A 21057-nucleotide genomic window follows, 5' to 3' on the forward strand; every position below is an offset into this window, starting at 1 on the left:
GACGATTTGAATGGGGTCGATTGCGCGTTCACAGGCACTATAAATTAAAAAACCCTGAGGCTAGTCACTCTTTTGGAGCTGCGTCATGCGCCTAGAGGACACCGACCCGCACCTGTTCCAAGCATTAGTGGAGGGAGTAATATTACTCTGGTCATGTTTCTACTCGTTATGGGAGTTAAAAACATCATAAGGTAGTTAATTTAAAGCGTTTTATAGCAATTTATATCCGTTTAGTGCGATTTTGGGACATTTATTTCTGAAACGCTGTGAATTGCTGGGCACGCTTCCAGTTCATCCCGAACGCAGTTGGCATTTCCACATGGCAAGAGGACAGCTTTCCACCAAAAGACGATTGGACCCAAGAAAGGATCCTTTGCCCAAGATACTGATGGAAGAACAGCTCAAAGTAGGACATTTTTATTATGATAAATCGTGTTTCTGTCGAAAAATGTTAGTGGCTTAGGACGCCATGTTTTTTGACGTAGCTTCGCTTGGCGCAAGCTGTATTGAAAAGTAAGGATAATTTAAAAAATGTAATTCCGCGATTGTATTAAGAATTAAATTGTCTATCAATCCCTGTCCACCCTATATTTTTTAGTCACGTTTATGAGTATTTATGTATAAGAGTAGATCACTGTCTAAGTGGCGCACAGACTTTTTCTGACCAGCTGAGCTACATTTCACATTGTCTAACCATGATTTTGGTGGCTAAATATAAACATTTTCGATCAAACTCTATATGGATTGTGTAATATGATGTTACAGGAGTGTCATCTGAAGAATTCTGAGAAGGTTAGTGAAAAAATTAATATATTTTGGCGATGTTTACTTTTATCGCTCACTTTGGCTAGAATCAATGCTGGGCTGCTATGTGCTATGTGCTATGCTAATATAACGATTTATTGTGTTTTCGCTGTAAGACACTTAGAAAATCTGAAATATTGTCTGTATTCACAGGATCTGTGTCTTTCGATTCGTGTATGCTGTGTATTTTTACGAAATGTTTGATGATTAGTAAGTAGGTAAACACGTTGCTCTAAGTAGTTTTTCTATTCCATTTGTGACGGTGGGTGCAATTGTAACCTATGCCATCTACCTGAAATATGCACTTTTTTCTAACAAAACCTATCCCATACCATAAATATGTTATCAGACTGTCATCTGATTAGTTTTTTTCTTGGTTAGGGGCTATAAATATCTTAGTTTAGCCGAATTGGTGATAGCTACTGGTGTTGGTGGACAAATAAAAGATGGTGGATTATGCTAATGTGTTTTTAGGTAATAGATGTACATCTTTACATATTGTGTCTTCCCTGTAAAACATTTTAAAAATCGGACATGTTGACTGGATTCACAAGATCTGTGTCTTTCATTAGCTGTATTGGACTTTAATGTGTGAAAGTTAAATATTTAAAAAAAATATTTTTTTTGAATTTCGCGGCACTGGTTTTTCAGTGGGGGTGGGGGGGGAGTGCCGCTAGCGGCACTCTCATCCTAGACAGGTTAAGGAGAAGAACCGTTGCTAATAGAGCTCGGGGATCAACTCCTTAATGAAGAATCCCTGACCCCGACCTCTCAACACTGTGTACGTTCATAGAAGTGAAAGTGTTGCTTGATCTCTGGCTGATGATGTGTTTTCTGGGAGAGGGTGGGGTTTTTACAGGACTGCTTGTAGTCCTGAGCTGTCTGATTAGGATACGATGGGGATGTTACCATCACAGTACTGCCAGTTCCAACGGACCAGGGTTCAGCCGGCCTCCTCCACCACTTCAAGACCAAGTCCCACACCACCACCTAAGCTCTCCAATCTGGTACAGGTAATAAATGTAAAAGACATCTCAGATAGTGAACAATTGGGGACTGAAACTGGTCATGAGGAAAGGGAGAATATGTGGTTGGCCTATATGAGATACACAGCTAAAACACTTAATAGAAAGGACTGTGTTGTATGTGGACATGCCAGACCTATTCTGGCTGCTCACCCATTTGCCCTAAGTAATGGGAAAGGTTGGATGGGCATATTGGAAAGTTTCTATTATAATAAGCCAAATTCAACCCTGTGTAAAACTCTGAGTCTTGTGTTCCCAGAAGTACCTCCCACAAGATACCATGGGGGGTTAAGGCATATGGGGGATATTACAGCTGTATCACTGGTACAGGTAGAGGTATAGACTATGGGAGGCTCCCTACTACTGCCTGCATCACTAATGTCACTATTAACTAGAGGTGTTGCTGATGTATGGTGGATGTGTGGACCTGCCAGGCGGTTGACCCCACATTTTGAAAGGAGATTCTCAGGGCACATGTGCTTTGGCCAGTCTGATAACACCATTGACTATTATTGAGGTTGCAGCTAACCACCTCCTGTGATCTGCACATGACACAAAGGCTCGGGGCCAACCCAGGAGACGGCAGAAACGTGACGCTCCTTGGTCTGAGAGTACAGATAACATTCACACCAACCTATTGGGTCCCAATAGGGGTCCCCCACGAATTCCAGACATTAAACAGGAATGATGGCCTGTGGCATTTATTGCCCATTATTGGCACAGCTATTGTTGATGCTAAGCAGAATGCCTGGATCAATTATATCTACTATAATCAACAATGATTTGTTAAATACACACACACAGTACTTACGGGGATGGCTGAACGATTGGATGCTACCTCTCAAACCAGTAGACAAAATAGACTAGAACTGGACATGATTCTGGCCAACCAGGGAGGTGTATGTAAAATGATTGAAGAACAGTGTTGCACGTTTGTCCCTAAACAATACTAGTCCGGATGGGAGCATTTCAAAAGCTCTGAGTGGGTTGGCAAGGTTATCAGTGGAGATGAAGGGTCTTGCAGGTGTGGAGGAGAGTGGACTGTTCCCCTGGCTGGGTGGTTGGTTTGGTAGGTACACTACAATGATGGTTACTGGATTTCTGACTCTAGTTGTTGTTGTTTTTCTTATGCTCGTGTGCTGTGCTGCCTGTATCATACCTTGTTTGAAGAAGTCTGTTACAGATGTGGCAAGGACCTCTGGTATGATGCCGTTGCTTGATGCTCCAGTTGGAGAGGCTGATACGGAATCAAGCTTTCGCAGGAGAGTGGGCCTGACAGAGGAGGACCCTTGGTTTGCTGTAGTAGAGGTTGTCGAATGAATAAAAAGTGATGTTTGTCCTCCCTGTTGTGAAGGTTTGAAGTTCCCGGGTGGCGACGAGCCCACCTGGTACAGGTTGTATAGAGGGATGGACCTGATTAATAATGTGTGATTTTGGACTCAACAAGGCTTCGAGGCGGTCCATGGCCAATTGGCAGCTACATCCCTGATGGCATTTCAAAATAGAATCGCGGTTGATATGTTATTGGCAGAACGGGGGGGGGTCTGTGCCATGTTTGGTGAGCAGTGTTGTACTTTCATTCCCAACAACACAGCTACGGATGGGAGTCTGACTGTAGCATTGGAGGGACTTCGTACCCTTAATGGTAAGATGAAACAGCATTCTGGAGTGGACACTTCTATGTGGGACTCATGGATGGATGCTTTTGGTAAATATAAGACGCTGGTTTCCTCTATCCTAGTATCTATTTCCGTTTTTGCGGGCATTCTTGTACTTTGTGGATGCTGTTGCATTCCATGTGCGCGCACGCTTGCTAGCCGTGTTATCACTGCCGCCATAGACCCTAATCAGGAAAGGGCCCAAATGTTCCCATTGCTTGATGATGGGGAAGCTGGACCTGTCTATCTATTTGAGGACTAAGAAACGTTTATGTCACGTCTCTTGTGAGACGTGAAGAGGGGGAATTAAAAATTTGTCTTCTGACAAATTTTATCCCATAGCTTTGTCTTTTTTACTTTTATGTCACGTCTCTTGTGAGACGTGAAGAGGGGGAATCAAAAATGTGTCTTCTGACAAATTTTAACTAGTTTATTCACGTCTATAAGACGTGAAGAGGGGGATTTGTAAGAAATTGTAAATGATACTGGCAACTTGTTTTAACAACTTCTCAACACAAGCTATACTTGACACAACATGCACCCATCCCCCTCTATACCCCCACACTTCTTACCCTTATAATAACCACAGACCCACACACACTCCCCTCCCCCATGAACAGGCCCCTGCTAAAACAAACGCACATGCATTCTGCTCGAGGTTGAGACTCTAAGACAAAGAACTATGTTAAGAGCCAATGGAACGTCGACATCAGGCCCGGACAGGACTACCCACGACCCAGATTGACCAATCGGAAGGCCAGACTACAAGATCAACCTACTTTATTTGTTGCATATATAATCAGCACAAAATGTTTAGAGGTCTCTTTTCCGACGATTCCATACGAGTCAGACAGAACGGAGCCGTGCTGCACGATTTCAAAGATATTTTTACCTGTGAATAAACTGCCTTATTATACAATTATCCACCTCGTCCTATGTCTCAACTTGATCTCCTGTCTCCAGTAAATGTTTTATCAACAAAAGCATTAAACATTTATGGCAATTTGGCTAGCTTGCAGTTGCTATTTAGATAGCTAGCTTGCTGTTGCTAGCTAATTTGTCCTGGGATATACACATTGTTATTTTTCCTGAAATGCACAAGGTCCTCTACTCCGACAGTTAATCCACACACAAAACGGTCAACCAAATTGTTTCTAGTCATCTCTCCTCTTTCCAGGCTTTTTTCTTTTTTGGACTCAATATGGCGATTGGCAACTAACTTTCATAAGGTGTATTACCACAACCGACCTCCGTTAATCTTTCAATCACCCACGTGGGTATAACCAATGAGGAGATGGCACGTGGCATATGCTTCTAAATGCCAATGAGGAGATGGGAGAGGCAGGACTTGCAGCGCTTTCTGCGGCACAAATAGGAACAACTTCTATTTTAGTGCCTGGCAACGCAAACGCTCGTTGGCACAATGATTGAATAACGTGTATGTATACATTTATTTTGCAATGCTTGCGTCATCCTGAGGAACTGAGGAAATATTGACGCAACAATATTTAGATAACTCTCGGCTGACAAAAACCACAATATGTATTACCTAATAGCAATTACTATTTATAATTCATCACATCACGGGTAAGCTCAACATTGATTGAAATAATTGAGTAAAACACTTTCTAGAAATTGAAAGCAATCCGATGATGGGTAGTTTGTGCGCACCGCCACATTTGTTTTCGCATCAACCAAAGATGAGAGGAAACAAGATGATTGTTCTGTTTGCTGTACGCATGTTGAAGGGGGTGTGTCGTCTACGATCATTCACATCCCTTCATTCGCTTCCAGAAGTTTACCCGAAAGATGAGTGAACCATTCCTTCACCTCATTATAACATCTTTGGTCTGTCAGACCAAAATGCATTGTATAATGTCAACAAGCATGGCGCCACACATAGCTGGCAAATAGCTTAGCATTAGCTCATTATAATCAGTACAACCTTAAAAATAATTCTACACACATAGGTGTCCATTACAATCTATGCAATAATCGGAATGCATTATTTATCAGCAGAACTTGAAAACATATGAATACAACTGTAAATACATTATGCTCCATACATACATACTGTAGAAACGAAAAAACACGATATACAGAAAATAAGGCACTTACTTTGATAGGAACGTACACATGTGCAAAGTTATTATTTATAAGGAAAACAAACAAGGAAGGCCATGCGAGTGTCAGCCAGAAAATGTGCCAATTCGTGTAAAACTGCACACATCTGCATACTTGATCTGCGGAAACATTGGTGCAGTGTGTGGGATCCTCGAAATGTCCGGCTAAGTAAAGCCTCAAACATAAATTGCCCGCAACGCTGAAAAAAGCTACTTCTATGCAAATTAATGAGGAGGCGGAACACCTCAATTGTTCTAAAATAGTTTGAAATTGACAAGTTGAAACATAGCCTATAGATAATTAACAGGCAGCGCGTGTTAACTGTCCTGTTGCGTAACAGTCACATTTTGAAACAGTGAGTGCATTCTGACATCACATGCATAAAACAATTCATGTTGGGTCGACGGTTAGAGATATTCAGAACTCATGTATAAAAAGGTTAAATGAGCAATTTTGGCAGTACGCAATTTGGCCAGGGGGCGGCAAATAGCCTACCAAATAGCTGATTGTTGAGTTGCAGCAGTCAGTGAAAATAAGTTTAATAGGTCTAGGCCTAGACCTATATCAATATTTCAAAATACAATCATAGGAAAAACATAGTTTAGAAAGCAAATGGCTATTGCTGAAAAGAGAAGACAAAGAAAATACGATAATCTGTCTCCAGTTATCAACATTCTCAACTCCCAATTGAGTAAACAGTATCTTATAGGCACCAGAGGAGAGCACAGGGATGCAAACTGGTGAGGGCCCAAAAAGGTGACACTTTTTTTTTTTGCACAAACATGCAAACAATCCCTACCAGGGGGAAATGCAGGTTTTAACTAAATAAACAACAAAGAATATGATCTACACGATCAGTCTCTGTGTGTAAAATCAAGTGGTTAATGTGAACCTAACTCTAAAAAGAAACCAATCCAATGTTACAGTTGAAGTCAGAAGTTTACATACACCTTAGCCAAATACATTTAAACTCAGTTTTTCACAATTCTTGACATGTAATCCTAGTAAAAATTCCCTGTCTTAGGTCAGTTAGGATCACCACTTTATTTTAAGAATGTGAAATGTCAGACTAATAGTAGAGACAATGATTTATTTCAGCTTTTATTTCTTTCATCACATTCCTAGTGGGTCAGAAGTTTACATACACTCAATTATTATTTGGTAGCATTGCCTTTACATTGTTTAACTTGGGTCAAACGTTTCGGGTAGCCTTCCACAAGCTTCCCACAATAAGTTGGGTGAATTTTGGCCCATTCCTCCTGACTGAGCTGGTGTAACTGAGTCAGGTTTGTAGGCCTCCTTGCTCGCACACGCTTTTTCAGTTCTGCCCACAAATGTTCTATCGGATTGAGGTCAGGGCTTTGTGATGGCCACTTCAATACCTTGACTTTTTTGTCCTTAGCCATTTTGCCACAACTTTGGAAGTATGCTTGGGGTCATTGTCCATTTGGAAGACCCATTTGCGACCAAGCTTTAACTTCCTGACTGATGTCTTGAGATGATAGTTCAATATATCCACATCATTTTCCTACCTCATGATGCCATCTATTTTGTGAAGTGTACCAGTCCCTCCTGCAGCAAAGCACCCCCACAACATGGTGCTGCCACCCCCGTGCCTGTTGGTTGGGATGGTGTTCTTCGGCTTGCAAGCCTCCCCCCTTTTCCTCCAAACGTAACGTTGGTCTTTATGGCCAAACAGTTCTATTACTGTTTCATCAGACCTTTTTTCTCGAAAAGGTACGATCTTTGTCCCCATGTGCAGTTGCAAACCGTAGTCTGTCTTTTCTATGGCGGTTTTGTAGCAGTGGCTTCGTCCTTGCTGAGCGGCCTTTCAGGTTATGTCGATATAGGAATCGTTTTACTTTGGATATAGATACTTTTGTACCTGTTTCCTCCAGCATCTTCACATGGTCCTTTGCTGTTGTTCTGGGATTGATTTTCACTTTTCCCACCAAAGTACGTTCATCTCTAGGAGACAGAACGCGTCTCGTTCCTGAGCGGTATGACGGCTGCGTGGTCCCATGGTGTTTATACTTGCGTACTATTGTTTGTACAGATGAACGTGGTACCTTCAGGCATTTGGAAATTGCTCCCAAGGATGAACCAGACTTGTGGATGTCTACAATTCTTTTGCTGAGGTCTTGGCTGATTTCTTTTGATTTTCCCATGACGTCAAGCAAAGAGGCACTGAGTGTGAAGGTAGGCCTTGAAATACATCCACAGGTACACCCAGGGGCGAAAATCTGATATCAACCTTGGAGGGGACAATTACATTACATTTTCTCAAGAGCAATTCCTGAGGGGGACACCAAAAGTAGTGCTGTAACACATAGCCTACGTTGTAATATGTTAAATGTATATTGAGGAACCATAATTCCTACAACTGGATAATTGATAGGTACAGTAGTTAACTGAAGGGTTTTCCCAACTTGTTCAACTGTTTAAATCATTATAATACTACTACTAATAATAGTTATAGCAGTGCTCCTTACCAGTCCAGTATGTATGCAGGTATTCGTACTTACAAACAGCAATATCAAGAAAGGCCAGTAGGTGACAATGGTACTGTACACTGTATGCGTGCAGTTTTCATAAATACAATGAACATGGTGCGATCACATCTAAAAGAATCTCCATTGAGAACCATCACAAAGTTGGTCTCCGTATTGAATTGACCTTTTAATTTGACTTTTTCTGATACATTTATATAGTCATTAAATATCTGCCACTGGCCTGAGTCTACTACAATAGCTTTACAAGAACAAAAAGCTTAAAATAAGTACAGTTCTAAAAGCGAAATAACTACTTCAATGAAAAACCCAAATAATCAAACAAAATATCCTTCAGTCAGTGTCTCAACTCTTCAAACAGCAGCTATGGACAAGTATGTCGCACAAAGTATGCAATTTTAAATAAAATAACAGGAAATAAATAATTTGTAAGTGTACTGTCATGTACTAAAAACTACTAAACAAAAGAACAAATATCAATTACACCAGGGGTTCTCAAACAGGGGTCCATGGACTAATTGGGTTTCCAGTAAGTTTACATATAATATAGAGTGGAGGTCCCTGAGGACCACTCAAAACCTTGCCTGCCTTGCCTCAAAATATGCAGGGGTTCCAGTACCTAAAAAAGGTTGAGAACCACTGCTATACACACTACTGAACAAAAGAACCGAATATATGTTTGCGGGTTTCAATGGATCCAACAAATTGCTGGCAGATATTTTCCCTCTTGAGACTGTCCAGCCTGTCTTTATGTACATTACAGACAACTACGCCGTTCAGTCTCTCTTGGCCCATGCTAGCCCGTAGCCAAGTCTTTAACCTGCGGAGTGCACTGAAACTCCTCTCAGCCTCACATAAAGACACTGGCACCACAAACAAAATTCTGATCAGCACCTCAACTTGGTCAACCCCCGCACCTCCACTGGAAGCCTCCTGAGGACCTCTGCTGCCTCTCCACTGCTGCTACAGGGGTATTTGTTGTGAAAGAGAGGGATCTGCACTGAAAGAGAATCTATGTTCACCTCTGGGTATTGATCTAGAGACTCATCCAACTCCCCCGTGAGAAGCGCTCTTTCCAACTTTTGCAGGACGTTTAGACTGTCCTGGTCAAAACGGTCGCCAAACTGAACCTCTACACCATCCAACACTTAAAAAAATTCTGCCCTATAGTGATCCACTGCTTTGCCAGCAAATCGTCTTGAGTGCGTCTCAATGGATTCAATGGATTCAATAGAGTCAATTAAAGTTGTTGCTTTCTCATACAGTGCAAGGTAGCTTTCGTCATTTCTCTTGCCCCTAAGAGATGACCGCACACACTCAACTGCAGCCTGCATACCAGAGACAGTCTGAGTTTTCTTCTGCAGTGAAATGTTTAGACATTCAAGCTCTCCAAGAACAGCAGAGGCAAGTGTGAGGCCCAACACAGTCTTGCCTTTCCTGAAGTGCTCGAATAAGCCACTGGCAGTTGAAGCTGTCTTGGATGCAGTTTTTGCCATCTCCTCTAGGCTGCTGAGTACCCGCTCATACTGCCCTAGCACAGCTCTAATAGCAGTATTCCGCACAGTCCACCTTGTTGGACATAGGGGTTTCAGGGTGGTCAGATTTGTATCTTTGGACGTGGCAATTGATTCAAACATGCTCTTAAACTTTCCTGACTGGCCATAGAGGACACCTAACTGATGGACCCAAGAAAGGGAATCCCGGATCAGTGGGGAGGCTGAGCAGCCAGCCTGTGTAATCAGATTTACATAGTGTGCTCCACAATGGACATAGAGGGCTAATGGCTGCTGCCTCCTCACAATTGCCTGTGCACCTGTGTATTTTCCTGCCATGTTTGAGGCACCATCGTAACTCTGCCCACGTAAGCCAGACATGGGCAAATTGAGCCTCAACAACACATCAGTTGCCACTTTCGCAATGCCCTCGCCTGTTGTCTCCGACACCCTGTATAGCCCAATAAACTCCTCGTGAGGGACAAGGTCATGGTCAACATAACGCAGACAGACACTCTCCTGTTCAGTACCAGAGACATCTTGAGTACCATCAACAATTAATGAAAATTGTACAATCGGAAGAGACCTAATCTCAGCTGCAATGCCTCGAATGACTGTATTGGCCATGATGTTCAGAATTTCATTCTGTGCTTTGGGGCCTGTGTACATTGTGGTACGCTCTGTTAACCACTTCAGTAAAATGGGATCATCTTCTTCTGCCCTGAGTTTCAAAAGCTGGTATAAATTCCCACTGTCATCCGTGTGGCCTCTAAAGGCTTGTCCCTGTCTTACTACATGCCGCACCGAACTAACAATTTTCATCAAGCAATGCCTTGCGTCCTCCTGCTGTTTACCCCACGCGCTGGATAACTGGACACTGATTGGATTTAGCTGGTGTGCTGTTACAGTTACAAAGTGGCGGTGGGTTTGGCAGTTTTGATGTGCTGTGAATTTTTCAATGGCTTTTCTCCAGTTCCTAAATCCTGCACTAATGAAGGCAACATCTGCTCTTTGGCCAAAAGATGGCTGGCTTGAAAACCCTTGGCTACAGTGAAAACACAACACTCCTTTTATTGATGGATTATAATGTAGCCAGGGGAAATCGCGAAACCATCTCTCTTGAAACGTCAACACTCTGTTTGCAAGAGTTTGCTGTTCTATAAATTGTGGGTGTGGCTGATATGGTTTTGTGCCATCACTGAGGTAACTGGACGATGCTGTGCCACTGTCCCCTATAATGGTGCTGCTGGCAACAAGGGTGACACCTGGTCCTGCCGTGGCTGTGACACTGTCCTCTGAAGTCTCTCTCCTTGGCTCTTTCCCTTTCACCACCCTCACTGACTCACAGTCTGTCTCCTAGAAAAGAAATAAGGTGTTTGCTGTACTCCTAACTACCGGTACCCAAAACTACACAATTAATCACAACAGCAATACCATTGCCTTAAACAAATCTTAGTTTAGTCACCAGTTTAAGTTGAGTGGGGGTATCCATGGCATTTTCCAATTATGTCCCTATTTTACAAATCAAAAAAATTGAGAACCTTTCATAATGTTGCCAAACAAAGACTCAACAAACTTACCTGAGACTCCCTGTCTCTGCCAATCTGTCCCTGCATATCTGTCCCCAACTCTGCTGTCTGTGTGCCATCTGTTGCCTGCTCTGCCTAATGACATCATTGTGAAACATTTCCATTAGCATTTCACTTCTTTCTTATGAACATTTTATCAACTAGTCTTTGAGATATTAGGCTACTAGATATTAGGCTACTAGGTTCTTACTTTGCGTTTTGGTGTACTGAAAAATACTCTGATGTTCGTCTTTTTACTTTTTTCTGACATGTTTCTACCTGGCTGGCTGGCTGGTCTAGCTGCACACACACACATTAACACAACACATACTGCAACGTTTTGAAATTTTAACATAGTTTGTTTCATATTGGCAGGCTTCCAACAATAGCTGAATTTGCAAAGCTAGCGAGCACCAATTCCGTTTCTGTGGTGTTTGCTATAATCTTTGCTACCTGGTTAAATAAAGGTGAATTTTTTTTTTTTTTAATTCACTAGCGACAATTTAGCTTTTGCAACGAGACCATTAAATATATTTAAGACAATGGTATAAGAGAGTGTAGTTCTGTTCAGTTTGGACTTCAGTTTATCGCTAACCTTATCACGGGGACTTTGAAGCACTACAGCTGCATGCTAATCTTGGAATAAACTGACGATAGCAAATATTCCATCTTTGACGACGCCACATAAATGGAATAGGTACTAGCTAGCTTGATAGTTAATGTTTGCTCTAGTTTGCGCGCTAGCTCTGCAAATTCAGCTAGTGTGTGAACCCTGCAACATTAAAAATATATATGCATTGCTATGGCGCGATTGACTGGATTACCTCACGTCAGTTACGTACATTGAGGGCCTTTCGGACAGTAGATACGAACCCTCTATTACCTTGCAAGCTAAAGAACTGGCAGTGGATCAAACCATTGTGAGGCAATGGGCGGGGGGGTCGCAATCTTGTGAAACTTAAAAACGCGCTATTAAGTGTCTATAATCAGCACAAGTGCTTTCACTGCGTATTATTAATATTATTGAAATTACATAGTTATGTTTACAGTGATATATTGGGGGGGACAAATCATATTTTTCCCAGGATGGGGGGGTCGTGTCCCCCCCGTCCCCCCTGGGATTTCCGCCTATGGGTACACCTCCAATTGACTCAAATGATGTCAATTAGCCTAACAGAAGCTTCAAAGGCCATGACATCATTTTTGGGAATTTTCCAAGCTGTTTAAAGGCACAGTCAACTTAGTGTATGTAAACTTCTGAACTACTGGAATTGTGATACAGTGAATGATAAGTAAAATAATCTGTCTGTAAACAAATGTTGGAAAATTACTTGTGTCATGCACAAAGTAGATGTCCTAACCAACTTGCCAAAACTATAGTTTGTTAAAACTTCTTATGGCTGCAGGGGCAGTATTGAGTAGCTTGGATGAAAAGGTGCCCAGAGGTGCCCAGAGTAAACAGCCTGCTCCTCAGTCCCAGTTGCTAATATATGCATATTATTAGTAGTATTGGATAGAAAACACTCTGAAGTTTCTAAAACTTTTGAATGATGTCTGTGAGTATAACAGAACTAATATGGCAGGCAAAAACCTGAGAAAAAAATCCAACCAGGAAGTGGGAAGTCTGAGGTTTGTAGGTTTTCAACTCATCGCCTATCGAATACACAGTGGGATATGGGTCAGTTTGCACTTCCTACGGCTTCCACTAGATGTCAACAGTCTGTAGAACCTTGTCTGATGCTTCTACTGTGAAGTGGGGCTGAAGAAGACGGGAATGAGTAAGGTCTACCATGAGCTGACCATGCTCTGACCATGTGCGTTCACATGAGGGAGCTCTGTTCCATCGCACATCTGAAGACAATGGAATTCTCCGGTTGGAACTTTATTGAAGATTTTTCTGATGCTTGAATGATTTGAATGATGCTGCAGTGGTTTGCAGACAGCTTTCCTGTGGGAGAGCTGATAGTGCCCCAGAGAGGGCCTACTTTGGTCAGGGCAGTGGGCCCATCTGGCAGGATGATGTTGGCTGCTCTGGCAGGGAGTGCTCCATCACACAGTGCCCACACACAGGAGGAGGAACACATAACTGTAAGCATGGTAAGGACGCAGGTGTTATTTGTTCAGGTAAGGGAGTCTCTTTGCCTTGTCTAGACTTGAGTTTTATCAGCATTTGGTTTGAATGGTTTGAATTGTGCAGAAAGGTCTCGTCATAAAGTAAATCCTAAAAAGCATATTACTGCAGTGTTGTAGCCTGCTCTGCCCCCTAGTGGAGAGTTGACCGTTGCACAAAGAAACTTAACCCAGGCCTGACTTGGTGCTACTTGACCAGATGGGGGCAACCTAGAACAGAGCATGTGGCTTATATAGTATGAAGACCAGATAGGTTGGGATTGTTTCCTCACTAAACTACATCTCTTTGACCAACAGGTGTTGTCTTGCAGAAGCCTTCACTCTCCACAGACCCGTCCTATTCTGCCTTCTTGCATGGAGAGGAGGTCCAACTCACCTGCACTCTTCCATCCCGTATCCTCTGTAATGCTGTGGAATTCATCTTCTATCTGAATGGAGACTCCGTCATGAATGTGACCGTTGGATCCTCACAGCCCAGGGCTACTTTAGCAAAGTTTAAGATGGACGATTCACACCAGGGCAGTTACAGCTGCCTCTACAGAACCCTCTCCAACAGCCAAGACATCAGCTCCCATTACAGCAACGTTACTAAAGGTGAGGTGGTAGTTGGGAACAGGTGTTGCTTAATCTACAGTGAGCTTCAAAAATATTGGGACAGTGACAAACATGTTGTTTTGGCTCTGTACTCCAGGACTTTAGATTTGAAATGATACAATGACTGAGGTCAAAGTGCAGACTGTCAGCTTTGATTTGAGGGTATGTTCATTCATATCGGGCAAACCGTTTAGAAATTACAGCACTTTTTGTATCTAGTCCCCCCATTTTAGGGGACCAAAAGTATTGAGACAAATTCACTTATACAGTATATGTAATAAAGTAATCAAAAGTTTAGTATTTGGTCCCATATTCCTAACATGCAATGATCACATCACGTTTGTGACTCTACGCACTTGGATGCATTTGCTGTTTGTTTTGGTTGTGTTTCAGATTATTTTGTGGGGTATGATATTTGTGCATCTAACTTTCTCACTCAACATTATTCACGATATATTCAGGACTAGCCGTAATCGTGGTAAACATTCATGTAGAAGTTTAGAAACATATATTCTTATTTACAATAAAAGTACATCGAAAATGACGCAATACATTATTTACCATTCATTTCTATTGGGCATAAAATAATCTGAAACATAACCAAATGCATCCAACAAATGTGTACAGGAAGCTTGATGTAGTCACCAACTGCTATGAATATGGGACCAAATACTAAACTTTTGACTACTTTAAAAAAACATATGCAGCACCAGTCAAAAGTTTGGACACACCTACTCATTCAAGGGTTTCTTTATTTTTACTATTTTCTACATTGTAGAATAATAGTGAAGACATCAAAACTATGAAATAACACATATGGAATCATGTAGTAACCAAAAAAAAAGTGTTAAACAAATCAAAATCTATTTTATATTTGAGATTCTTTGCACACTCTTGGCATTCTCTCAACCAGCTTCATGAGGTAGTCACCTGGAATGCATTTCAATGAATATGTTTACCTTGTTAATTTGTGAAATGTATTTCCTTCTTAATGCGCATCAGCCAATCAGTTGTGTTGTGACAAGGTAGGGTTGGTATACAGAAGATAGCCTATTTGGTAAAAGACCAAGTCCATATTATGGCAAGAATAGCTCAAATAAGCAAAAATAAATGACATTTCAAGAACTGTGAAAGTTTCTTCAAGTGCAGTCGCAAAAACCATCAAGCACTATGATGAAACTGGCTCTCACAAGGACCACCGCAGGAAATGAAGTCCCAAAGTTACCTCTGCTGTAGAAGACACGTTCATTAGAGTTAACTGCACCTCAGATTGTAGCCCAAATAAGTTCTTCACAGAGTTCAAGTAACAGACACATCTCAACATCAATTGTTCAGGGGAGAATGTGTGAATCAGGCCTTCATGGTCAAATTGCTGCTGTAACGGCGTTCCTCCTCCTCTTCATCCGAAGAGGAGGAGCAGGGATTGAACCAAACTGCAGCGTTGCGATTTGACATGATTTATTTAAGTAAAGGCGACAAACACGAACTTCACTTGAATCTAAACAAAAACAACAAACGGAGTAGACAAACCTGAACGTAAGAACTTACATGTAACTCGAAGAACGCACGAACAGGAAAAATGACTACATAAAACGAAACGAACAAACAAACCGAAAACAGTCCCGTATGGTGCAACATAGACACAGACACAGGAGACAACCACCCACGACAAACAATGTGAAAACACCTACCTTAATATGATTCTCAATCAGAGGAGATGAAAACCACCTGCCTCTAATTGAGAACCATATCAGGTACCCAAAACCAACATAGAAACAGAAAACATAGACTGCCCACCCAAACTCACGTCCTGACCAACTAACACATACAAAACTAACAGAAAACAGGTCAGGAACGTGACAGCTGCAAAGAAAACACTACTAAAGGACACCAATAAGAAGAGACTTGCTTGGGCCATGAAACACGAGCAATGTACATTAGACCAGGGGAAATCTGTCCTTTGGTCTGATGAGTACAAATTTGAGATTTTTGGTTCCAACCACCATGTCGTTGTGAGACGCAGAGTAGGTGAACGGATGATCTCTGCATGTGTGGTTCCCACCGTGAAGCATGGAGGAGGATGTGTAACTGTGTGGGGGTGCTTTGCTCGTGACACTGTTGGTGGTTTATTTAGAATTCAAGGCACACTTATCCAGCATGGCTACCACAGCATTTTGCAGCGATACGCCATCCCAACTGGTTTGCGCTTAGTGGGACTATCATTTGTTTTTAAAGAGGACAATGATCCAACACACCTCCAGGCTATTTGAACAAGAAGGAGAGTGATGGAGTGCTGCATCAGATGGCCTGGCCTCCACAATCACCCGACCTCAACGCAATTGAGATGGTTTGGGATGAGTTGGACCGCAGTGTGAAGGAAAAGCATCCAACAAGTGCCCAGCATATGTGGGAACTCCTTCAAGACTGTTGGAAAAGCATTCCAGGTGAAGCTGGTTGAGAGAATGCCAAGAGTGTGCAAAGCTGACATCAAGGCAAAGGATGGCAACTTTGAAGAATCTCAAATATAAAATATATTTTGATTTGTTGAAAACCTTTTTGGTTACTACATGATTTCTTATATGTTGTTTAATAGTTTTGATGTCTTCACTATCATTCTTCAATGTAGAAAATAGTGAAAATAAAGAAAAAAAACTTGAATGGTACTGTATGTGAATTTGTTCCAATACTTTTGGTCACCTAAAATGGGACTATGTAAAAGAAAAGTACTATAATTTCTAAATGGTTCACCCGATACGGATGTAAATAACCTCAAATTAAAGCGGACAGTCTGCACTTTAACCTCATATACATTGTGTCATTTCAAATCCAAAGTTTTGGAGTACAGAGCCAAAACACCAAAACATGTGTCACTGTCCCATTACTTTTGGAGCTCACTGAATATATTTAAGATTCAGAGCCTTGATAGAGATGAGAGACTGATTATCTTGTCCATCACGCACATATTTCTCAGTTACAAGGTGTGAATATGGAATCACATTACAGTCATATTGCTGTTTACTTTCTTCCAAGTGGTCCTGCTACAGCCCAACATCTCTCTCAGTCCTCCAAATGGAGGGATGTTTTGGGAACCTCATGGGCCAGAGGTGATCAGGGGCCACAGCTTCTCCATCATCTGCTCCATTCAGCCACAGTATCCTGGAGGCCTCTTCTATCTGGACTTCTCTGGGTCCAACAGAACCGAGACTACGCCAGCAGTCAACCACTCTGCCTGCTTCCACTTCCCTGTTGCAGAGTATAAAGACCAGGGGAAATACAGCTGCAGCTATGGAGTCAACATCTCCACCCGGTCATTCAGGTCGGCTAATAGTGAACTAGCTGTCACCATTAGAGGTAAAATAACACATGCTTAAAAAAAAAATGTAATAGCTTTTACGTGAGAGAAAAATCATAGTATTGTAAAATGATTCATAATCATTCATAATCACTGTTTTTTGGTTTTTATATCCTATGAATTTGCCATCTTACAAATCTTGATCTGTAGGTCTCAGCCTTGAAATACTTACCTTTTCCTCAGCATCTATGGTCCCCATCATTGCCTCTGGAGGGTCTGGTGGGCTAGCACTCCTGTTTCTGCTTCTGCTTGTCATCTGTCTAGTCAGCAGGAGGACAAGGAGGAGCAGCAAGCCATCTACAGAGACTGACCAGAGAGAATGTAAGTGATATCATTATACTGTAAACTCAAATTTGTCCCAAAGACTTTTGTTGATATCATTTTGTTTGTAAGGCTTTTTTATTCCCTTGGGTTTGTTCTTGTGAATATTCATGAGCAAACTTTTATGCAACAGGTATTGACAACAGACACAACAGAGGGGAGGACAACGAAGAGGGAGAGGACTATGTGAATTTTGAAAACGTCTGTTACGAGAGAGGTCTGGAGAGAGGGAAGAGGGAAAATAAGAATGAGGAGGAGAAAGGGCACAGCTATGGGAAATCAGAGGATGCCTATGACAACGAGGAGGAAAACACTCAAAGAAAGCGTGTTTGTGGGGGGTCTCATCAAAAAATGAACAGTGAAGATGAAGAAGATTACGTTAATGTCTCCGCTCAGGACAATGCTGTAACACAGGCAGGCGCATCAGCTGGGTATAGCTCAAGATCAAAAATGTAAAAATAGGCTGCGAAAAAAGTTGACTAAAATCATTCCAATCCTGCATTAAAATGCAACAGCTGTTTAGCGTATCGATTGGCTAGCTTTGGGAACATGCAGAAATGTGCTTGGAGAGAAGCTGCCAGCCTGTGTACCTTTCTCTCAGCATTGAGCAGAGACAGTACCCGACAGTTTGCTTGAGGTCACCTATTTAGTCAGTGCGCTGATTGCTTTGAATTTGATGTTGTCATTTGAACTTGGCCTTGTAAGCCTCGCAGCCAGCTGTTTTATGCGCCGGCTACTTATACATTGATGTTGGCATAGGCGGTGCATCCAGTAGGCTAGGGGAAGATAAGCTTCCCCGAAAGTAAATTGAATTAAATTTGCCAAAATTTGTATTAGCTTTTTTTATTTTACAAGGCAAGTCAGTTAAGAACAAATTCTTATATACAATAATTACTTGTGCCTTATACAGAGATAAATAACATACTATACCAGAGAATATGATGATTTCACCACAGAGGATCCTTAGCTTCTTTTAAAAAATTAGCTGTTGATTGTTTTAACACTTTTCACACTTAACAACAAACGGGTGTGGTCATTCTAAAGTATGGTCCATGGAGCTTACGATCAAACCGGTTTGATTAGAACACTTATTTAGAACGTCCAGTTTCGATTGACGCAACAGTCAGCATTTGAGCTGGCCACGCTGGTTTTTCACAGAAACTTCTTTCAAAAGCACAGTCCTTGCAAAGTTATGTCCTGAATGTGACAAAGTTCATTTTTGGATGCAATGTTCAGACTTTCACAGAAGTAGCAACAGCATAACACGAAAATGTAAGCTACATTAGTCCTAGCGCTAACACCATGCCCAAACCGCGAGCGCCATCGTGTGCAAATTGATTTTGTCCCCCCACACCAAACGCGATCACGACACGCAGGTTGAAATATCAAAACAAACTCTGAACCATTATATTAATTTGGGGACAGGTCAAAAGCATTAAACATTTATGGCAATTTGGCTAGCTTGCTGTTGCTAGCTAATTTGTCCTGGGATATACACATTGTTATTTTTCCTGAAATGCACAAGGTCCTCTACTCCGACAGTTAATCCACACACAAAACGGTCAACCGAATTGTTTCTTGTCATCTCTCCTCTTTCCAGGCTTTTTCTTTTTTGGACTCTATATGGCGATTGGCAACTAACTTTCATAAGGTGTATTACCACAACCGACCTCCGTTAATCTTTCAATCACCCACGTGGGTATAACCAATGAGGAGATGGCACATGGCATATGCTTCTAAAAGCCAATGAGGAGATGGGAGAGGCAGGACTTGCAGCGCTTTCTGCGCCACAAATAGGAACAACTTCTATTTTAGTGCCTGGCAACGCAGATGCTCATTGGCGCGTGTGAGCAGTGTGGGTGCAATGATTGAATAACATGTATGTATACATTTATTTTGTAACGCTTGCGTCATCTTGAGGAACTGAGGAAATATTGACGCAACAAAATTTAGATAACTCTCGGCTGACAAAAACCACAATATGCATTACCTAATAGCAATTACTATTTATAATTCATCACATCACGGGTCAGCTCAACATTGATTGAAATAATTGAGTAAAACACTTTCTAGAAATTGAAAGCAATCCGATGATGGGTAGTTTGTGCGCACCGCCACATTTGTTTTTGCATCAACCAAAGACAAGAGGAAACAAGATGATTGTTCTGTTTGCTGTACGCATGTTGAAGGGGGTGTGTCGTCTACGATCATTCACATCCCTTCATTCGCTTCCAGAAGTTTACCCGAAAGATGAGTGAACCATTCCTTCACCTCATTATAACATCTTTGGTCTGTCAGACCAGAATGCATTGTATAATGTCAACAAGCATGGCGCCACACATAGCTGGCAAATAGCTTAGCATTAGCTCATTATAATCAGTACAACCTTAAAAAGTATTCTACACACATAGGTGTCCATTACAATCTATGCAATAATCAGAATGCATTATTTGTCAGCAGTACTTGAAAACATATGAATACAACTGTAAATACATTATGCTCCATACATACTGTATGCTACAGTAGAAACGAAAAAACACGATATACAGAAAGGCACTTACTTTGATAGTAACGTACACATGTCCAAAGTTATTATTTATAAGGAAAACAACAAGGCCATGCGAGTGTCAGCCAGAAAATGTGCCAATTCGTGCAAAACTGCACACATCTGCATACTTGATCTGCGGAAACATTGGTGCAGTGTGTGGGATCCTCGAAATGTCCGGCTAAGTAAAGCCTCAAACATAAATTGCCCGCAACGCTGAAAGGAGCTACTTCTATGCAAATTAATGAGGAGGCGGAACACACGTCAATTCAAACTGTTGTTAGAAAATACAACTTGTTCTAAAATAGTTTGAAATTGACAAGTTGAACCATAGCCTATAGATAATTAACAGGCAGCGTGTGTTAACTGTCCTGTTGCGTAACAATCACATTTTGAAACAGTGAGTGCATTCTGACATCACATGCATAAAACAATTAATGTTGGGTCGACGGTTAGAGATATTCAGAACTCATGTATAAAAAGGTTAAATGAGCAATTTTGGCAGTACGCAATTTGGCCAGGAGGCAGCAAATAGCTGATTGTTGAGTTGCAGCAGTCAGTGAAAATAAGTTTAATAGGTCTAGGCCTAGGCCTATATCAATATTTCAAAATACAATCATAGGAAAAACATAGTTTAGAAAGCAAATGGCTATTGCTGAAAAGAGAAGACAAAGAAAATACTATAATCTGTCTCCAGTTATCAACATTCTCAACTCCCAATTGAGTAAACAGTATCTTATAGGCACCAGAGGAGAGCACAGGGATGCAAACTGGTGAGGGCCCAAAAAGGTTACACTTTTTGTTGTTGTTGCACAAACATGCAAAAAATCCCTGCTAGGGGGAAATGCAGGTTTTAACTAAATAAACAACAAAGAATATGATCTACACGATCAGTCTCTGTGTGTAAAATAAAGTGGTTAATGTGAACCTAAC

The 21057-nt window shown here is 41.5% G+C and overlaps 1 protein-coding gene across 2 annotated transcripts; it reads left to right on the forward strand.

The window, feature by feature from the left end:
* The first annotated feature begins 12370 nt into the window (after nucleotides 1-12370).
* On the forward strand, nucleotides 12371-18410 carry LOC139565414 (uncharacterized). 2 transcript variants are annotated; one of them, XM_071385738.1, is made up of 5 exons: nucleotides 12371-13306; nucleotides 13610-13906; nucleotides 16937-17257; nucleotides 17442-17579; nucleotides 17713-18410. In XM_071385738.1, the coding sequence occupies exons 2-5, from the start codon at nucleotides 13759-13761 to the stop codon at nucleotides 18033-18035; spliced, it is 930 nt and encodes a 309-aa protein (XP_071241839.1). In that variant the 5' UTR covers nucleotides 12371-13306; nucleotides 13610-13758; the 3' UTR covers nucleotides 18036-18410. The 2 variants fall into 2 exon arrangements, with proteins under 2 accessions (XP_071241839.1, XP_071241840.1); XM_071385739.1 differs by having other exon boundaries at nucleotides 12371-13906.
* The last annotated feature ends 2647 nt before the right edge of the window (nucleotides 18411-21057 follow it).

Source organism: Salvelinus alpinus, chromosome 36, assembly GCF_045679555.1.
Source record: "Salvelinus alpinus chromosome 36, SLU_Salpinus.1, whole genome shotgun sequence".
Classification (NCBI taxonomy): domain Eukaryota; kingdom Metazoa; phylum Chordata; class Actinopteri; order Salmoniformes; family Salmonidae; genus Salvelinus; species Salvelinus alpinus.

Excerpts from the sequence above, each read along its gene's own strand:
- LOC139565414 (XM_071385739.1), top strand. The coding sequence starts at position 13,759 with ATGAATGTGACCGTTGGATCCTCACAGCCCAGGGCTACTTTAGCAAAG. Across the intron at positions 13,907-16,936 it reads TTACAGCAACGTTACTAAAG|TGGTCCTGCTACAGCCCAAC; the intron begins GTGAGGTGGTAG and ends CTTTCTTCCAAG. Across the intron at positions 17,258-17,441 it reads ACTAGCTGTCACCATTAGAG|CATCTATGGTCCCCATCATT; the intron begins GTAAAATAACAC and ends CCTTTTCCTCAG.